At 41.7% G+C, this 15,119-nt stretch overlaps 1 protein-coding gene across 1 annotated transcript in view; it reads left to right on the plus strand.

Annotated features, from left to right (window-relative positions):
* The window catches only part of CUL9 (cullin 9), a gene marked incomplete in the record, with an annotated part of 1,346,550 nt that overhangs the window by 410,661 nt on the left and 920,770 nt on the right, over nucleotides 1-15,119 (plus strand). The window contains 2 exon segments of the mRNA XM_053712774.1: nucleotides 11,816-11,921; nucleotides 14,095-14,322. Coding sequence (XP_053568749.1) covers nucleotides 11,816-11,921; nucleotides 14,095-14,322 — 334 coding nt within the window.

The following is a 15,119-nucleotide window of genomic DNA, read 5'->3' on the forward strand; positions in this document are numbered from 1 at the left end:
CTATAAACCTGTGGCTTCGCCATGGAGTCTAAATCTAGTTCTTTCAGTTCTTCAAGGGGTTCCGTTTGAACCTTTACATTCCATTGATATTAAGTTGTTATCTTGGAAAGTTCTGTTTTTGGTAGCTATCTCTTCTGCTCGAAGAGTTTCAGAATTATCTGCCTTACAGTGTGATTCACCTTACCTGGTGTTCCACGCAGATAAGGTAGTTTTGCGTACCAAGCCTGGTTTTCTTCCTAAAGTTGTTTCTAACAAGAATATTAACCAGGAAATAGTTGTTCCTTCTCTGTGTCCTAATCCTTCTTCGAAGAAGGAACGTCTGTTACACAATCTTGATGTAGTTTGTGCTTTAAAGTTCTATTTACAAGCAACTAAGGATTTCAGACAAACATCTTCCTTGTTTGTTGTCTATTCTGGTAAGAGGAGAGGTCAGAAAGCGACTGCTACCCCTCTTTCCTTTTGGCTGAAAAGCATCATCCGTTTGGCCTATGAGACTGCTGGCCAGCAGCCTCCTGAAACAATTACTGCTCATTCTACCAGAGCAGTGGCTTCCACATGGGCTTTTAAAAATGAGGCTTCTGTTGAACAGTTTGTAAGGCAGCGACTTGGTCTTCACTGCACACTTTTTCAAAATTTTACAAATTCGATACTTTTGCTTCTTCGGAGGCTATTTTTCGGAGAAAGGTTTTGCAAGCAGTGGTGCCTTCCGTTTAAGGTACCTGTCTTGTTCCCTCCCTTCATCCGTGTCCTAAAGCTTTGGTATTGGTATCCCACAAGTAAAGGATGAATCCGTGGACTGGATACACCTTACAAGAGAAAACAGAATTGATGCTTACCTGATAAATTACTTTCTCTTGTGGTGTATCCAGTCCACGGCCCGCCCTGGCAATTAAGTCAGGTAAAAATTTTTTTGTTTAAACTACAGTCACCACTGCACCCTATGGTTTCTCCTTTTTCTTCCTAACCTTTGGTCGAATGACTGGGGGGTGGAGCTTGAGGGGGAGCTATATGGACTGCTCTGCTGTGTGCTCTCTTTGCCACTTCCTGTAGGGAAGGAGAATATCCCACAAGTAAAGGATGAATCCGTGGACTGGATACACCACAAGAGAAAGTAATTTATCGGGTAAGCATAAATTCTGTTTTTCTCTTTCATGATTCAGATAGAGCAGCAATTTTAAAGCAACTTTCTAATTTACTTCTATTAACAATTTTTCTTCATTCTCATGCTATGTTTATTTGAAAAAGTAGAAATGTAAGCTTAAGAGCCGGCCCACCAATCGGCAAGCTCTACCCATGTGCAGAATAAAAAATGAGACGGCTACTAACCTTACTTTTCTGCATTTTCAAATACAGATAGCAAAAGAATGAAGACAAATTGATCATAGGAGCAAATAAGAACGTTGCATAAAATTGCATGCTCCATCTGAATCAGCAAAGAAAAAATTTGGGCTTAGTGTCCCTTTAAGAGTCACTCTCCTACCCATAATCCCCAGTCATTCTCTTTGCCTCTGTCAATGGAGGAGGTGAAGTTTGGTGTCTGAAGAAAAAATGAATTCCTTTTTCTGGTACTTTTCCCTGCAAGCAAGGATTTGGGTTTAGATGAGTCCACGTCAATCTCTTCAGTAGAGTAGTGGTGGCTTTTAAGCAGTTAGGAAGTGGTGAGGTGGTCCTTGCTTTGTTTCCCAACACATTGCTGCCCATGGTACAGAAAGCCAGATTTGGTTACTCTGTTCTTTCTTTTTCTACAGGTCTCTGTAAGGAGTATGTGCCGGACAGCTAGACTGCAGGTAAGTGCTTTTGTCTTCTTTTGTCTTCTAGGTCTTGGAGACTTGCACTTCAGAAGAATATGTCATACGCAGTAGATGGGGACATTTTTAAGATCCTTTATACAGGATTTTCTTTGGCAGTGGGCAGGCATATATTATGTATGCTGAGACTAGGGGTTAATCTTCCCTTTATTGGGACGTTTTTCGTAGTGTGTGTGGCTTATGTTTTATACAGGGATTTATGTATAAACTTAATATCTGTCAGTTGGTTTTCTTTGCTTGCTTAGCTAGAGCAGGCTAACTGACAGAATGCTTGTAGGCAGAGGGAAACGTGCGCCTTTTACTTGCTGCATAGTTTCCTCTCTCTGCCGTTCATGTGACTTCTCTCTGCTGTCGGATATTCACGGAGAGGATTGACGTCATTGCATTTCAGTCTCTTCAGTGTCGATCTACTATACGATTGTTTTAGAGACTTCTGGCAGCCAAATTGTGGTATTAAAAATTCTTAAAAATTCTTAAAGTGACAGTGTATTTAAACATTTTCTACAATTTGTGGAATTTTTTATTTAGTATTATGGACATGGACCAAGACACTTTTTTGACAAATGCTTGTTATGCCTAAAGGCACAAATTGTTTTGCCAATGCAATGCTGTGCTGCATGCTTAGCTAGAACACTTAAATTTAAAGATAAATTGTTGCCCTCTGACCAATGTCTCTCAGGATGATGCTGTTCAGGCAATGCCACAGGTTTCTCCTCAAACGTCCCAAGCCTCTATGGCGTCACATACAGTGCCCTGCAGTTCCTCTCAGCCTCCTGGAGGAGTTTATTTGCCTGCATTTTTTGCTTCACAGGTATCTTCTGGTATCTGAGGCATTATCTGCTTTTCCTATGCTGGGAAAATGCAAAAGGAAAATTAGACATTCAGATAGAAAGGTTTCTGTTCCACCTACTGCTACGCAAGTTGCCACACCTGAAGAGGAGGATATGCCGGTAGCCTCTGACGATGAAATCTCAGATTCGGACAGTATTATTCCTTCTTCTGATACTGAAGAAGTAAACTTCAGATTTAAGCTTTAACACCTTTGTGTAATGTTAAAGGAGGTATTGGCTTCTTTGGACGACTCCAATACTTCTGTCGTTGTTAACCCTAAGAAGTCTAGTAAACTTAATAAATACTATGATGTTCCTTCCTTTGTGGAAGTTTTTCCTGTCCCAGACCATGTGACGGAGATTATTTCACAGGAATGGGAGAAACCAGGGATTCCTTTCTCCCTGTCTCCCGTATTTAAAAAGATGTTTCCTGTTGCTGACTCCATTAAAGATTCTTGGCGCGCGGTGCCTAAAGTAGAAGGGGCTATTTCTACTCTGGCTAAGAGATCTATGATCCCTATAGAGGCTAGCTGCTCCTTTAAGGATCCCTTGGACAAAAAGCTGGAAGCTTATTTGATGATGATTTGTTCATCAAGGTCTTCAATGGCAACCTGCAGTTTGTATTGCCACAATAGCCAGTGCAGCATCTTATTGGTGCAACGCCTTGTCTGAATCAATTTTAGTAGAGACTCCATTGGAGGAGATGCAAGATAGGATTTAGGCTCTCAAACTAGCCATTTCCTTTATTTCTGATGCTAACATGCAAGTTATTAGACTGGGAGCCAAGATGTCTGGTTTGACTGTCCTAGCCCGCAGGGCATTGTGGCTAAAATCTCGGTCACCTGATGTTGCCTCTTAGTCCAAGCTTCTGGCAGTTCCTTACAAGCGGAAGACCTTGTTCAGACCTCGCCTGGCAGAAATAATTTCTGATATTACGGGTGGAAAAGGGTCTTTTCTACCGCAAGACAAGAAGAACGGACTCAAAGGATGTCAAAGTAATTTTTGTTCCTTTCGTAACTTCAAAAGTCTTCATCTTCCAAGCAGGAGCAGTACAAGTCTTCTTGGAAGCCCAGTCAGTCTTGGAATAAGGGCAATCAATCAAAGAAACCCTCAGCTGAGTCAGCATGAAGGGTTGGCCCCCGGTCCAGGATCGTATCATGTGGGGGGCAGACTTTCCCTGTTTTGTCAAGCATGGAGATGAGATGTCCCAGATCCTTGGGATGTGGACATAGTATCTCAGGGTTACAAAATGGAATTCAAAACTTTCCCTCCCAGGGGCAGATTCCACCTCTCAAGATTATCTGCAGACCAGGTAAAAAGAGAGGCATTCTTGAACTGCGTTGAGGACCTTTCCTCCCTGGGAATGATAGTTTCAGTAAGGGAACAGGGTCTTTGATTCTATTCAAATCTGTTCGTAGTCCCCAAAAAAGAGGGAACTTTTCGACACGTTTTAGACCTAAAGTGCCTCTACAAGTTTTTCAGGGTACCGCCCTTCAAAATAGAAACCATTCGTTCCATTCTTCCTTTGGTCCAAGAGGGTCAGTTCATGACGACCATAGACCTGAAGGACGCGTTCTCTTATGTTCCCATCTACAGGGATCATCACAAATTCCTGAGATTCGCCTTTCTAGACAAACACTTTCAGTTGTGGCTCTTCCGTTTGGCCTTGACACAGCTCCCAGAATTTTCTCAAAGGTTCTGGGGGCTCTCTTGGCAGTGATCAGGTCTCAGGGGAATTGCAGGGGTGCCATACCTGGACAACATATTTGTTAAGGCGCCACCTTTTCAGCTAGCAAACTCTCATAGAGATCTTGTTGTCTTTGCTACGTTCCCATGGTTGGAAAGTGAATCTCGAAAAGAGTTCCCTTGTTCCAGCTACAAGGGTGGTTTTCTTAGGGACCATAATAGATTCCCTATCTATGAAAAATTTTCTGACGGAGGTCAGAAAATCCAAAAATCTCTCCTTGCCTCTCTCTTCAGTCTACTGTTCGGCCATCAGTGACTCAATGTATGGAGGTAATTGGTCTGATGGTCGCTTCCATGGACATCATTCCCTTTGCTCGATTCCATTTGAGAGCTCTGCAATTATGCATGCTCAGACAATGGAATGGAGACCATTCGAATCTGTCTGAGGATAGATCTAGACCAGTCGACAAGAGACTCTCTCCCGTGGTCGCTTTCTCAGGACCATCTGTCTCAGGGCACATTCTTCTAGAGACCTTCCTGGGTGATTGTGACCACCGACACCAGCCTGCTAGGCTGGGGAGCAGTCTGGGACTTGTTTAAAGGCGCAGGGCCTATGGACTCTGGAGGAGTCTGCTCTCCCCATAAACATCTTGGAGTTGAGTGATTTACAACGCTCTGATGGCTTGGCCTCAGTTGTCCCTAGCCCGGTTTATCAGGTTTCAGTCGGACAACATCACCTCGGTGGCTTACATCAACCACCAGGGAGGAACTCGGAAATCCTTAGCCTTGAAGAAGGTGGCACGGATTATTCAGTGGGCGGAAGCTCACAATTGTTGTCTATCTGCCATCCACATTCCTGGAGTGAAAAACAGGGAAGCGGATTTCCTGAGCGGACAGACATTTCATCCCGGGGAGTGGGCTCTCCATCCTGAGGTGTTCTCCAGGTTAACCCTCAAATGAGGGGTGAAGGGGTGCCGGAGTTGGCTCTGATGGCATCTCGGCAGAATTCCAAGCTTCCAAGGTCTGGTTCAAGGTCAAGAGATCCTCAGGCCGCTCTGATAGATGCTCTGGTGGTTCCTTGGGATTTCGGTCTAGGATACCAGTTTCCTTCATTTGCGATCCTTCCACAAGTTATTGCTTCTATCAAACAAGAGAGAGCATCAGTATTTCTAATAGCTTCTGCATGGTCTTGCAGGATCTGGTATGCAGACCTAGTGAAGATGTCTTCTAGGCCGCCTTGGAGGTTGCCTCTGAGGAAGGACCTTCTAACTCAGGGTCCATTCCTCCACCCAAATCTCGTTTTCTCGTTTTCTCTGAAGCTGACTGCTTGGAGATTGAACGCTTAGTTCTGTCTAAGCGTGGATTTTTTGAGTCGGTCATTGAGACCATGATCCAGACTCGCAATCCTGTTACTCGAAAAATTTACCATAAGGTATGGCGTAAATACCTTTATTGGGGTGAATCTAAGGGCTACTTTTGGAGTAGGGTCAGGATTCCTAGAATTTTGTCTTTTCTCCAAGAAGGTCTGGAGAAAGGGTTGTCAGATTTCTGCATTATCTATTTTGTTACACAAGCGTCTGGCGGATGTGCCAGATATTCAATCTTTTTGTCAAGCCCTGGTCAGAATCAGGCCTGTGTTTAAACCTGTTGCTCCTCCTCCTTGTTCTTAAAGTTTAATAGCAGGCTCCGTTTGAGCCAATGCATTCCATAGATATTAAGTTGCTCTCTTGGAAGGTTTTGTTTCTTTTTGCTATCTCTTCTGCTCTGAGAGTTTCTGAACTCTCGGCTTTGCAGTGTGATTTGGTGAATAAGCCGATTCTTCGTACTAAATAAGGGTTTCTTCCTAAAGTGGTTTTGGATAGAAATATTAATCAGGAAATTGTTTCTTCTCTCTGTCCCAATCCTCCTTCTCATAAAGAATGTCTGTTGCACAACTTGGATGTTGTGCGTGCTCTAAAATTCTTTCTACAGGCTACTAAGGATTTTCACCAGTCTTCTGTCCTGTTTGTTTCTCATGAAAGTGTAAGGGTCAGAAGGCTACTTCTACTTCTCTTTCCATCTGGTTGAGAAGTATGATTTGTTTTGCTTATGAGACTGCTGGACAGCAGCCTCCTGAGAGAATTACAGCTCATTCCACTAGGGCTGTCTCCTCTTCTTGGGCTTTCAAAGATGACGCTTCTGTGGAACAGCTTTGCAAGGCTGTAACTTGGTCCTCTCTGCATACTCTTTCCAAATTTGATACTTTTGCCTCGGCTGAGGCCTCTTTTGGGAGAAAGGGTTCTTCAAGTGGTGGTGTCTTCTGTTTAGGTCTGCCTGCCTTGTTCTCCCTCCCTGTTCATTCTGTGTTCTTTATCTTGGGTATTGGTTCCCACTCGTAATTGAAAGACGTTGTGGACTCTCCATATCTTAGCAAAGAAAACAAAATTTATGCTTACCTGATAAATTTCTTTCTTTCCAGATATGGAGAGTCCATGACCCCACCCTTTATTAAGACATTTTTTTTTTTTACTAAACCTCAGGCACCTCTACACCTTTGTGTTGTTCCTTTTCCCCTTTCCCTTCGGTCGAATGACTGGGGGTTATGGGTAAGGGAAATGATATTTAACAGCTTTGCTGTGGTGCTCTTTGCCGCCTCCTGCTGGCCAGGAGTGATATTTCCACTAGTAATTGAATGAGGTTGTGGTCTCTCCATATACGGAAAGAAATACATTTATCAGGTAAGCATACATTTTGTTTTGCTTTATATATCGGCTTTTCACAGCTTTGCTGCAGCACTTTCAAGTGCTTTAGCATTTGAGTATCATGTCCCTTTAGAGGTTGACTTTTAGTGGCAACAAGTGACGGTCCCTGTTGATAATAAAGGGTCACATGCCCAGGTAGCTGTCAGCTGACCATGAGGACAGTAGTGATCACTTAGCAGAAGTATTGGTATTTGAAACACAATCAGTGCCGTTGGGTTTTCCCTCTGTTGCCCCTCACCTTAAGAAACCATTTAAAGGGCTTATAAAATTGTACATGGTCTAGGAAATAGTGACTTTAATACGTATATCTCAGAGGAGAAAATAGGTGATACAGCTGCATTGTTTCACCAGCACCACCCCTTACTGGCCAGTCCCAGCTGCTTCAGCCCATTGGGAAATCGCCTGCAGCCTGGTAGGCCGATCCAGCCTTGGTCCATCCACTGATCCTATTTTGGGGTTTCTGGCAATTCCAAAGAGGCCTTAATTGTCACTTATTATAGAAATAAATAATACAGCTGATTTTAGTGGGAAATCCCTCCATTCAAATAGGGGTTTTACGTCCTTATAGCTGTCAAGTGATTGACGTAACCGTAATGCATTTTTGGTTATTTTATGGCTACAATTTTGTCATAAATTGCAACATAGTTCAAAGTGACAAAAATAATAAATGTAACTTCTGGTTTTCAATTTCTTATAAACATCACAGGTATGAAATGTGTTCTTCAGCTATTTAGGAAACTCCCATGGTGATGATTAAAGAGTATGCCCTGCATAGAACTCGCACAGTACTATGTTTGCAGATGTCAGTCTGTCTGCTTCAGTCTCTTGATGCTGCCTGTCTCCTTGTCCCTACAATCCATAATTTAATTTATCTTTGCCAAGTCGCCTTTTTATGGGGGGGGGGGGGTCATGATATCTGAGAGGCTGCCGGTCATTTTGTGCCTCTTACCTCTACAGATAATAAGGTTGTGTTTCTGTCCAGTAGTCTGGGGTCATATGAAGCACTGATATGTTGTAATTGATTCAGCATTAAGTATTTATCTGTTGTTATCTGCAGTGGTTGGGGACGAAATCAATAGGGGAAGTTAAATGTATTCTCTAATGATAAAGGCTCTTGAAGCTGAAACGTGTAGAAGGACCCTGATTGGCTCACTTTTAGAATTTCCCGGTCAAAGCTTTCACAGCTGATTGAAGAGACACCGGCCACGGCTTCATCCTAGAAACAGAGTAAAGAGAGAGGACTGAGCATTACTCCTGAAAACTGGCATGAATTGGAGACATCGAGTAACTGCGTTCTCTTATACAGAGACTTACTCCAAGATCCAGCAACAGATGTCTGTGTGATCACACAGCTTCACATCATTTACATCATAGCACTATTCAACTATCCTTAAAGGGACACTGAACCCAAATTTTTTCTTTTGTGATTCAGATAGAGCATGCAATTGTAAGCAACTTTCTAATTGACTCCTATTATCAATTTTTCTTCGTTCTCTTGCTATCTTTATTTGAAAAAGAAGGCATCTAAGCTTTTTTTTTTAGTTCAGACTCTGGACAGCACTTTTTTATTGGTGGATCAATTTATCCACCAATAAGCAAGAACAACCCAGGTTGTTCACCAAAAATGGGCCGGCATCTAAACTTACATTCTTGCATTTCAAATAAAGATACCAAGAGAATGAAGAAAATTTGATAATAGCAATAAATTAGAAAGTTGCTTAAAATTGCATGCTCTATCTGAATCAGGAAAGAAAAAAATAGTTTTCAGTGTCCCTTTAAAACTTAAAGAACACTATTGTGTATATATATATATATATATATACACACATTCATTAGAGAATACATTTAACTTTCACTATTGATTTTGTCCCCAATAACTCTGGTAAATTTCCACGGATAAATTTAGCACTTGGACACTTTTTTTCCACTTTTTTCTTTTTGCTGGCAACATAAAATTCTTTAGATTTTTTACCACTTGGTCCATCTAAGAATATCATAGTTATTCATTTTTACTTTTCTCTGTGTTATATGTACCATATCCAATATACTGTTTTAGTGCGTTAAGAATTGTATTAAATAAACTAATTTTTCTTACTCTACTATATCTGTGTATACTTAGATTCTTGCATATACCTCTTTGTACCTATTATCTCATGTATTAGATATTCACATTGATACATTAAAACACCTAGTTATTATATATCACTTATAACTCTATATCCCATAGTAGTAACCCCAAATGCTATTCCTAGCGCTGCTTCCCATTTCTTGTTTTTTATGTTTCTGTATTAACCCTTAGGGAGAATAGGGTTTTTTGGGAGTTCCAGCCATATTAGGGATATAGGGGGATATTTATCAAAGCGTCAACTTTGTTGCATTTGTGGACGTCAATACGTTCACCAAACATCGCCAAACATCGCGGCCGCGGATCTGAATATGATCTCCTTATTTATAAAAAAAAGCCGTCAAAAACACGCGCGAGCACGGTGCGAAGAGCATCAGACTGGTGTTAACCAACAGTCATCGATGTCGCGGCTATTCAGGTTTTTCCCAACTTTATTTATACCATTTCATTACTGTCCAAGAACAAGCACATTTCTCTTTAGCACATTATTGTATATAGTGTAAATGTTTTCTTTTTCTGAGCAGGACTAATTGCGAATATAGCTAGTAGCGACATATTTGGTGCAAAGTGGAGAGTGAATTCTTTTTAATATTGGACATACATATTTTAGTATGTCTACACACACACACACACATATATATATATATATATATATATATATATATATATATATATATATATATATATATATATGTGTGTGTGTGTATGTCAGAAATTTTTTGCAAACATATTTACATGTCCCTAAGCTCCTTTTTTTGTTCTAAACAATGTTGTCTCATATTTCTGTATTTATTTATACCACTATATGTATATATTGTGAGCAGAAATAATTGTGAATATAGCATGTAATCAGTGTCATATGTATTTATTTGCAATCTATGGATATTTTAAAGGGATAGGTAAGTAAAAATTTAAGTTGCACTAGTGGGCGCTAGCTGCTAATTGGTGCCTGCACACATTTGTCTCTTGTGATTGGCTAAATAGATGTGTTCAGCTAGCTGACAGTAGTGCAATGCTGTTCCTTCAGCAAAGGATAACAAGACAAGGAAGCAAATTTTATAATAGAAGTTAATTGGAAAGTGGTTTAAAATTGTATGTTCTATCCAAATTATGAAAGACTATTTTGGAGTTTCCTGTCCCTTTAAGAGCTGGGCCAGGTTTCTCTCTGCACCTGTCTAACACCTCCTGATTGCAATCTATTTTTAAAAACCACCCCTACACAGGTGTTATAAGATGGGCTGGCATATAAGATGACATTTCTTACTGAAAAAGAAAAGAGAAGGAAGAAATACACTGAAAATAGCATGATTTTAATTTCTCCTGTATCTGATTCATGACAGTTTAATGTTAGGTGGGCTATCCCTTTGAGCTATCAGCTTAAGATGTTATTGAAACAAACATCAATTCAAATTTTAAAATCCTTGTCTAAAATATTACACTGTGTGTCCTAATGTCAGCATCAATGTTTATCTTTAATACTAATTTCACATATAAATACTTTCAAAGTATAATACACAATGTAACAAATGGCACTTACAAGTTCTGATGAGTGATCAATGACAGAAGTATCGAGCAATTTGATTAGTTAGTGATAGCTTATAATGTGTATTTGAATCAGATTGGCTGATGTCATAAATCATGTGATTATGCATATTCCAATCAAAAGTGGTGGAAAAATTCACTAGTGTTTGGGTTGTTTAGGAGTTTGCGTCATAATTGGTGCGAAAAGTGTTGCGTCAAGTGGAGAGTGGGACTTGTATTACATGGCTTAAACATGGTGTACATAGATTTTTTCCAACAAATAAAAAGGAAGTTAGCTATATTATGTTGTGTATTTATCTCTATATCTATTAGTGTGACAAGTTTGGGGCAGAACTTTGCACCAAATATGTAGAAATAATATTGTCCCCTTGCTTTGTAATGAGAGACAAAGTTGTAGCATAATCCATCAGTAGTAATGTATTTTTCATTTTTATCCCTATATCTACTAGTGCACCAAATGTGGAGCAATAATATTGTTTGATTTATAAAGGGTATACAATTTTAATAAAGTTTCTAATTTACTTTTATTATGTAATATACTTCATTCTCTTGCAGCATCGAACATAAGCTTTCTGTGTTCTCAGATTCCCATTGAGTTCTATGGCATCCGCGACCTAAAGGGTGGCGGATTGAAAACCAGGTACGCTGAGTCGGAAAAGACGCAATCTTAACTGTAGAAATTTTGATAACTTTGTGATAGCTTCAAATAGTGACGAATAGGAGAGCGAATGAACGCGATTCTGCTCAAATTCCACAGGTTTTCAACTCGCATCGATGTGCGTCAGATGTGAGTTCACGGGATCGTATGTTACGTTATAAATTTCAACATTTGACGATTTTGAAGGTTTGATAACTACAGCGGATCAATCTTGCAACAATTAAGACGCGGAATTCCAGCGTATTTTCAGTTGACACTTTGATAAATAGGCCTCATAGTATGAGTCAGGATTCACATTTCTAATAATTTGTAAATAATGTTTCCCTCATCACAGGAACTCATTTAGTTGTTGTGTGCTGCATTTAATTATTGTTATAATTAGTTATTTATCTTATCTCATTCAATATGCCATATTGTGATCACAGGATCCTAAGCAAAGCCCTGGATTTTTATCAAGAGGACACCCTGCCCTGGCACAAGAGTATTGAGCCATGTCTGACATCTTTAGGAAGCAACAGCTGTGACCAAGAGGTGAGTTGGACATTGTGTGTAAGGAGGGAGGTATGGAGGCTGTCATTTTTGAGTTATCAATCTTTGTGTGAGGTTGGCTTTGCAGACACGTCTGGGATGTAGATCTATGTGCAAGGTTGGCTTTGCATACACTTCTGGGATGTAGATCTTTGTGCAAGGTTGGCTTTGTAGACACGTCTGGGATGTAGATTTGTGTGTGAGGTTGACTTTGCAGACACGTCTTGGATGCAGATCTTTGCGTGAGTTTGGCTTTGCAGACACGTCTGGGATGTAGATCTGTGTGTGAGTTTGGCTTTGCAGGCACGTCTGGGATGTAGATCTGTGTGTGAGGTTGACTTTGCAGACACGTCTGGGATGTAGATCTGTGTGTGAGGTTGGCTTTGCAGACACGTCTGGGATGCAGATCTTTGTGTGAGGTTGGCTTTGCAGGCACGTCTGGGATGTAGATCTGTGTGTGAGGTTGACTTTGCAGACACGTCTGGGATGTAGATCTGTGTGTGAGGTTGGCTTTGCAGACACGTCTGGGATGCAGATCTTTGTGTGAGGTTGACTTTGCAGACACGTCTGGGATGTAGATCTGTGTGTGAGGTTGGCTTTGCAGACACGTTTGGGATGTAGATTTGTGTGCGAGGTTGACTTTGCAGACACGTCTGGGATGTAGATCTTTGTGTGAGGTTGGCTTTGCAGGCACGTCTGGGATGCAGATCTGTGTGTAAGGTTGGCTTTGCAGACACGTCTGGGATGTAGATCTATGTGTGAGTTTGGCTTTGCAGACACGTCTGGGATGTAGATCTGTGTGTGAGGTTGGCTTTGCAGACACGTCTGGGATGTAGATCTGTGTGTGAGGTTGGATTTGCAGACACGTCTGGGATGCAGATCTTTGTGTGAGGTTGGCTTTGCAGACACGTCTGTCATGCAGATCTTTGTGTGAGGTTGGCTTTGCAGACACGTCTGGGATGCAGATCTTTGTGTGAGGTTGGCTTTGCAGACACGTCTGGGATGCAGGTCTGTGTGAGGCTGGCTTTGCAGACACGTCTGGGATGCAGATCTTTGTGTGAGGTTGCTTTGCAGACATGTCTGGGATGCAGATCTTTGTGTGAGGTTGGCTTTGCAGACACGTCTGGGATGCAGATCTTTGTGTGAGGTTGGCTTTGCAGACACGTCTGGGATGCAGGTCTGTGTGAGGCTGGCTTTGCAGACACGTCTGGGATGCAGATCTTTGTGTGAGGTTGGCTTTGCAGACACGTCTGGGATACAGATCTTTGTGTGAGGATGGCTTTGCAGACAAATCTGGGATGCAGATCTTTGTGTGAGGTTGGCTTTGCAGACACGTCTGGGATGCAGATCTTTGTGTGAGGATGGCTTTGCAGACGCATCTTGGATGAAGATCTGTGTGTGAGGTTGGCTTTGCAGACACATCTGGGATGCAGGTCTGTGTGTGAGGTTGGCTTTGCAGACACGTCTGGGATGCAGATCTTTGTGTGAGGTTGGATTTGCAGACACGTCTGGGATGCAGATCTTCGTGTGAGGTTGGATTTGCAGACACGTCTGGGATGCAGATCTTTGTGTGAGGTTGGATTTGCAGACACGTCTGGGATGCAGAGCTTTTTGTGAGGTTGGCTTTGCAGACACGTCTGGGATGCGGGTCTGTGTGTGAGGTTGGCTTTGCAGACATGTCTGGGATGCAGGTCTGTGTGTGAGGTTGGCTTTGCAGACACGTCTGGGATGCAGGTCTGTGTGTGAGGTTGGCTTTGCAGACACGTCTGGGATGCATATCTTTGTGTGAGGTTGGCTTTGCAGACACGTCTGGGATGCAGATCTTTGTGTGAGGTTGGATTTGCAGACACATCTGGGATGCAGATCTTTGTGTGAGGTTGGATTTGCAGACACGTCTGGGATGCAGATCTGTGTGTGAGGTTGGATTTGCAGACACGTCTGGGATGCAGATCTGTGTGTGAGGAGTGACCCCTGAGATCCACATGTAATGTCTGAGACATGAAGCTGGGAATTAGGAGGCAGCCCTGAGACCCTTTTGTGTAATGTCTGTGTGCAAGGAGGTAGCCTCTGGCGGCACGTGTAATGCCTGCAACATGGAACAGTGAGTCCATTAGTGGCTTAGTACCTGGTTTAATGATTTAACACTGGGCTTGTCCCTTTGTTTTTTTTGTTGCAGCTTCTGCAGGAAGTGGTCAACTTCTTATACCGTTTGGCGACTATCAACAAGGACTGTGCAGTAGTCATGTGCCGCCTGGGCACCAAGGAGATTCTGGTTAAAGTTTTGGAGAAGCAAAGCTCGGTTCTGCTGCAGGCGTCAGAGTTGCGAGATTTGTTGACTGACTGTGAGAAATATGCCAGTTTGTACCAGAAGATGGCAACTAGTATCCTCGCTGGATGTATACAGGTGGGGGCCAAACTCATTCACTGCCGTACTGCTGGTCTTTGTAAGTTATCTTGGATGTAGGGGTCATATTCTAAAAAGCAAATATACAAACTGTGAAGAGCCTCACTTACTGCAGTGGCACCTCCACATCCCAAGGATTTTACTTAGAGATATGAAACCTCATTGTTTTCTTTCATGATTCAGATAGAGCATGACATTTTAAACAACTTTCTAATTTGCTTTGTTCTTTTGGTATGCTTTGTTGAAAAGCAGTAACGTAAGCTCAGGAGCCGGCCCATTTCTGGAGCACTATATGGCAGCAGTTTTGCAAGAATGTTATCCATTTGCAAGAGCACTAGATGGCAGCACTATTTCCTGTCATGTGTTGTTCAACAAAGAATAGGAACAAAGCAAATTTGATAATAGAAGTTAGAAACTTTTTAAAAATTGTATGTTCTGTCTGAATCACAAAATATTTTTTCTTTCCAATGGCATGGAAAGTCCACAATTTCATTCATTACTGTTGGGAAATTCACCACGTGGCCACCAGGAGGAGGCAAAGACACCACAGCCAGATCTTAAGTGTCCTCCCACTACCATATACCCCAAGTCATTTTTTGCGTTTGTAACAAGGAGGTGGCGAAGATGGTGCTCTGAAAAAAATGAAGTTAAGTCCTTTAATGGGTAGCTTCCCTTCAAGAATAGGACTGGGGTTATTGTTGTGTCCATGTAAACCTCTTAGTAATAGTATTGTTAGCTGCTGGATGTCACATGGAATTTCTCTGTCCTTCTTTCACCCCACTTGGCAACCAGTGTTA

Source organism: Bombina bombina, chromosome 4 (assembly GCF_027579735.1).
Source record: "Bombina bombina isolate aBomBom1 chromosome 4, aBomBom1.pri, whole genome shotgun sequence".
NCBI lineage: Eukaryota > Metazoa > Chordata > Amphibia > Anura > Bombinatoridae > Bombina > Bombina bombina.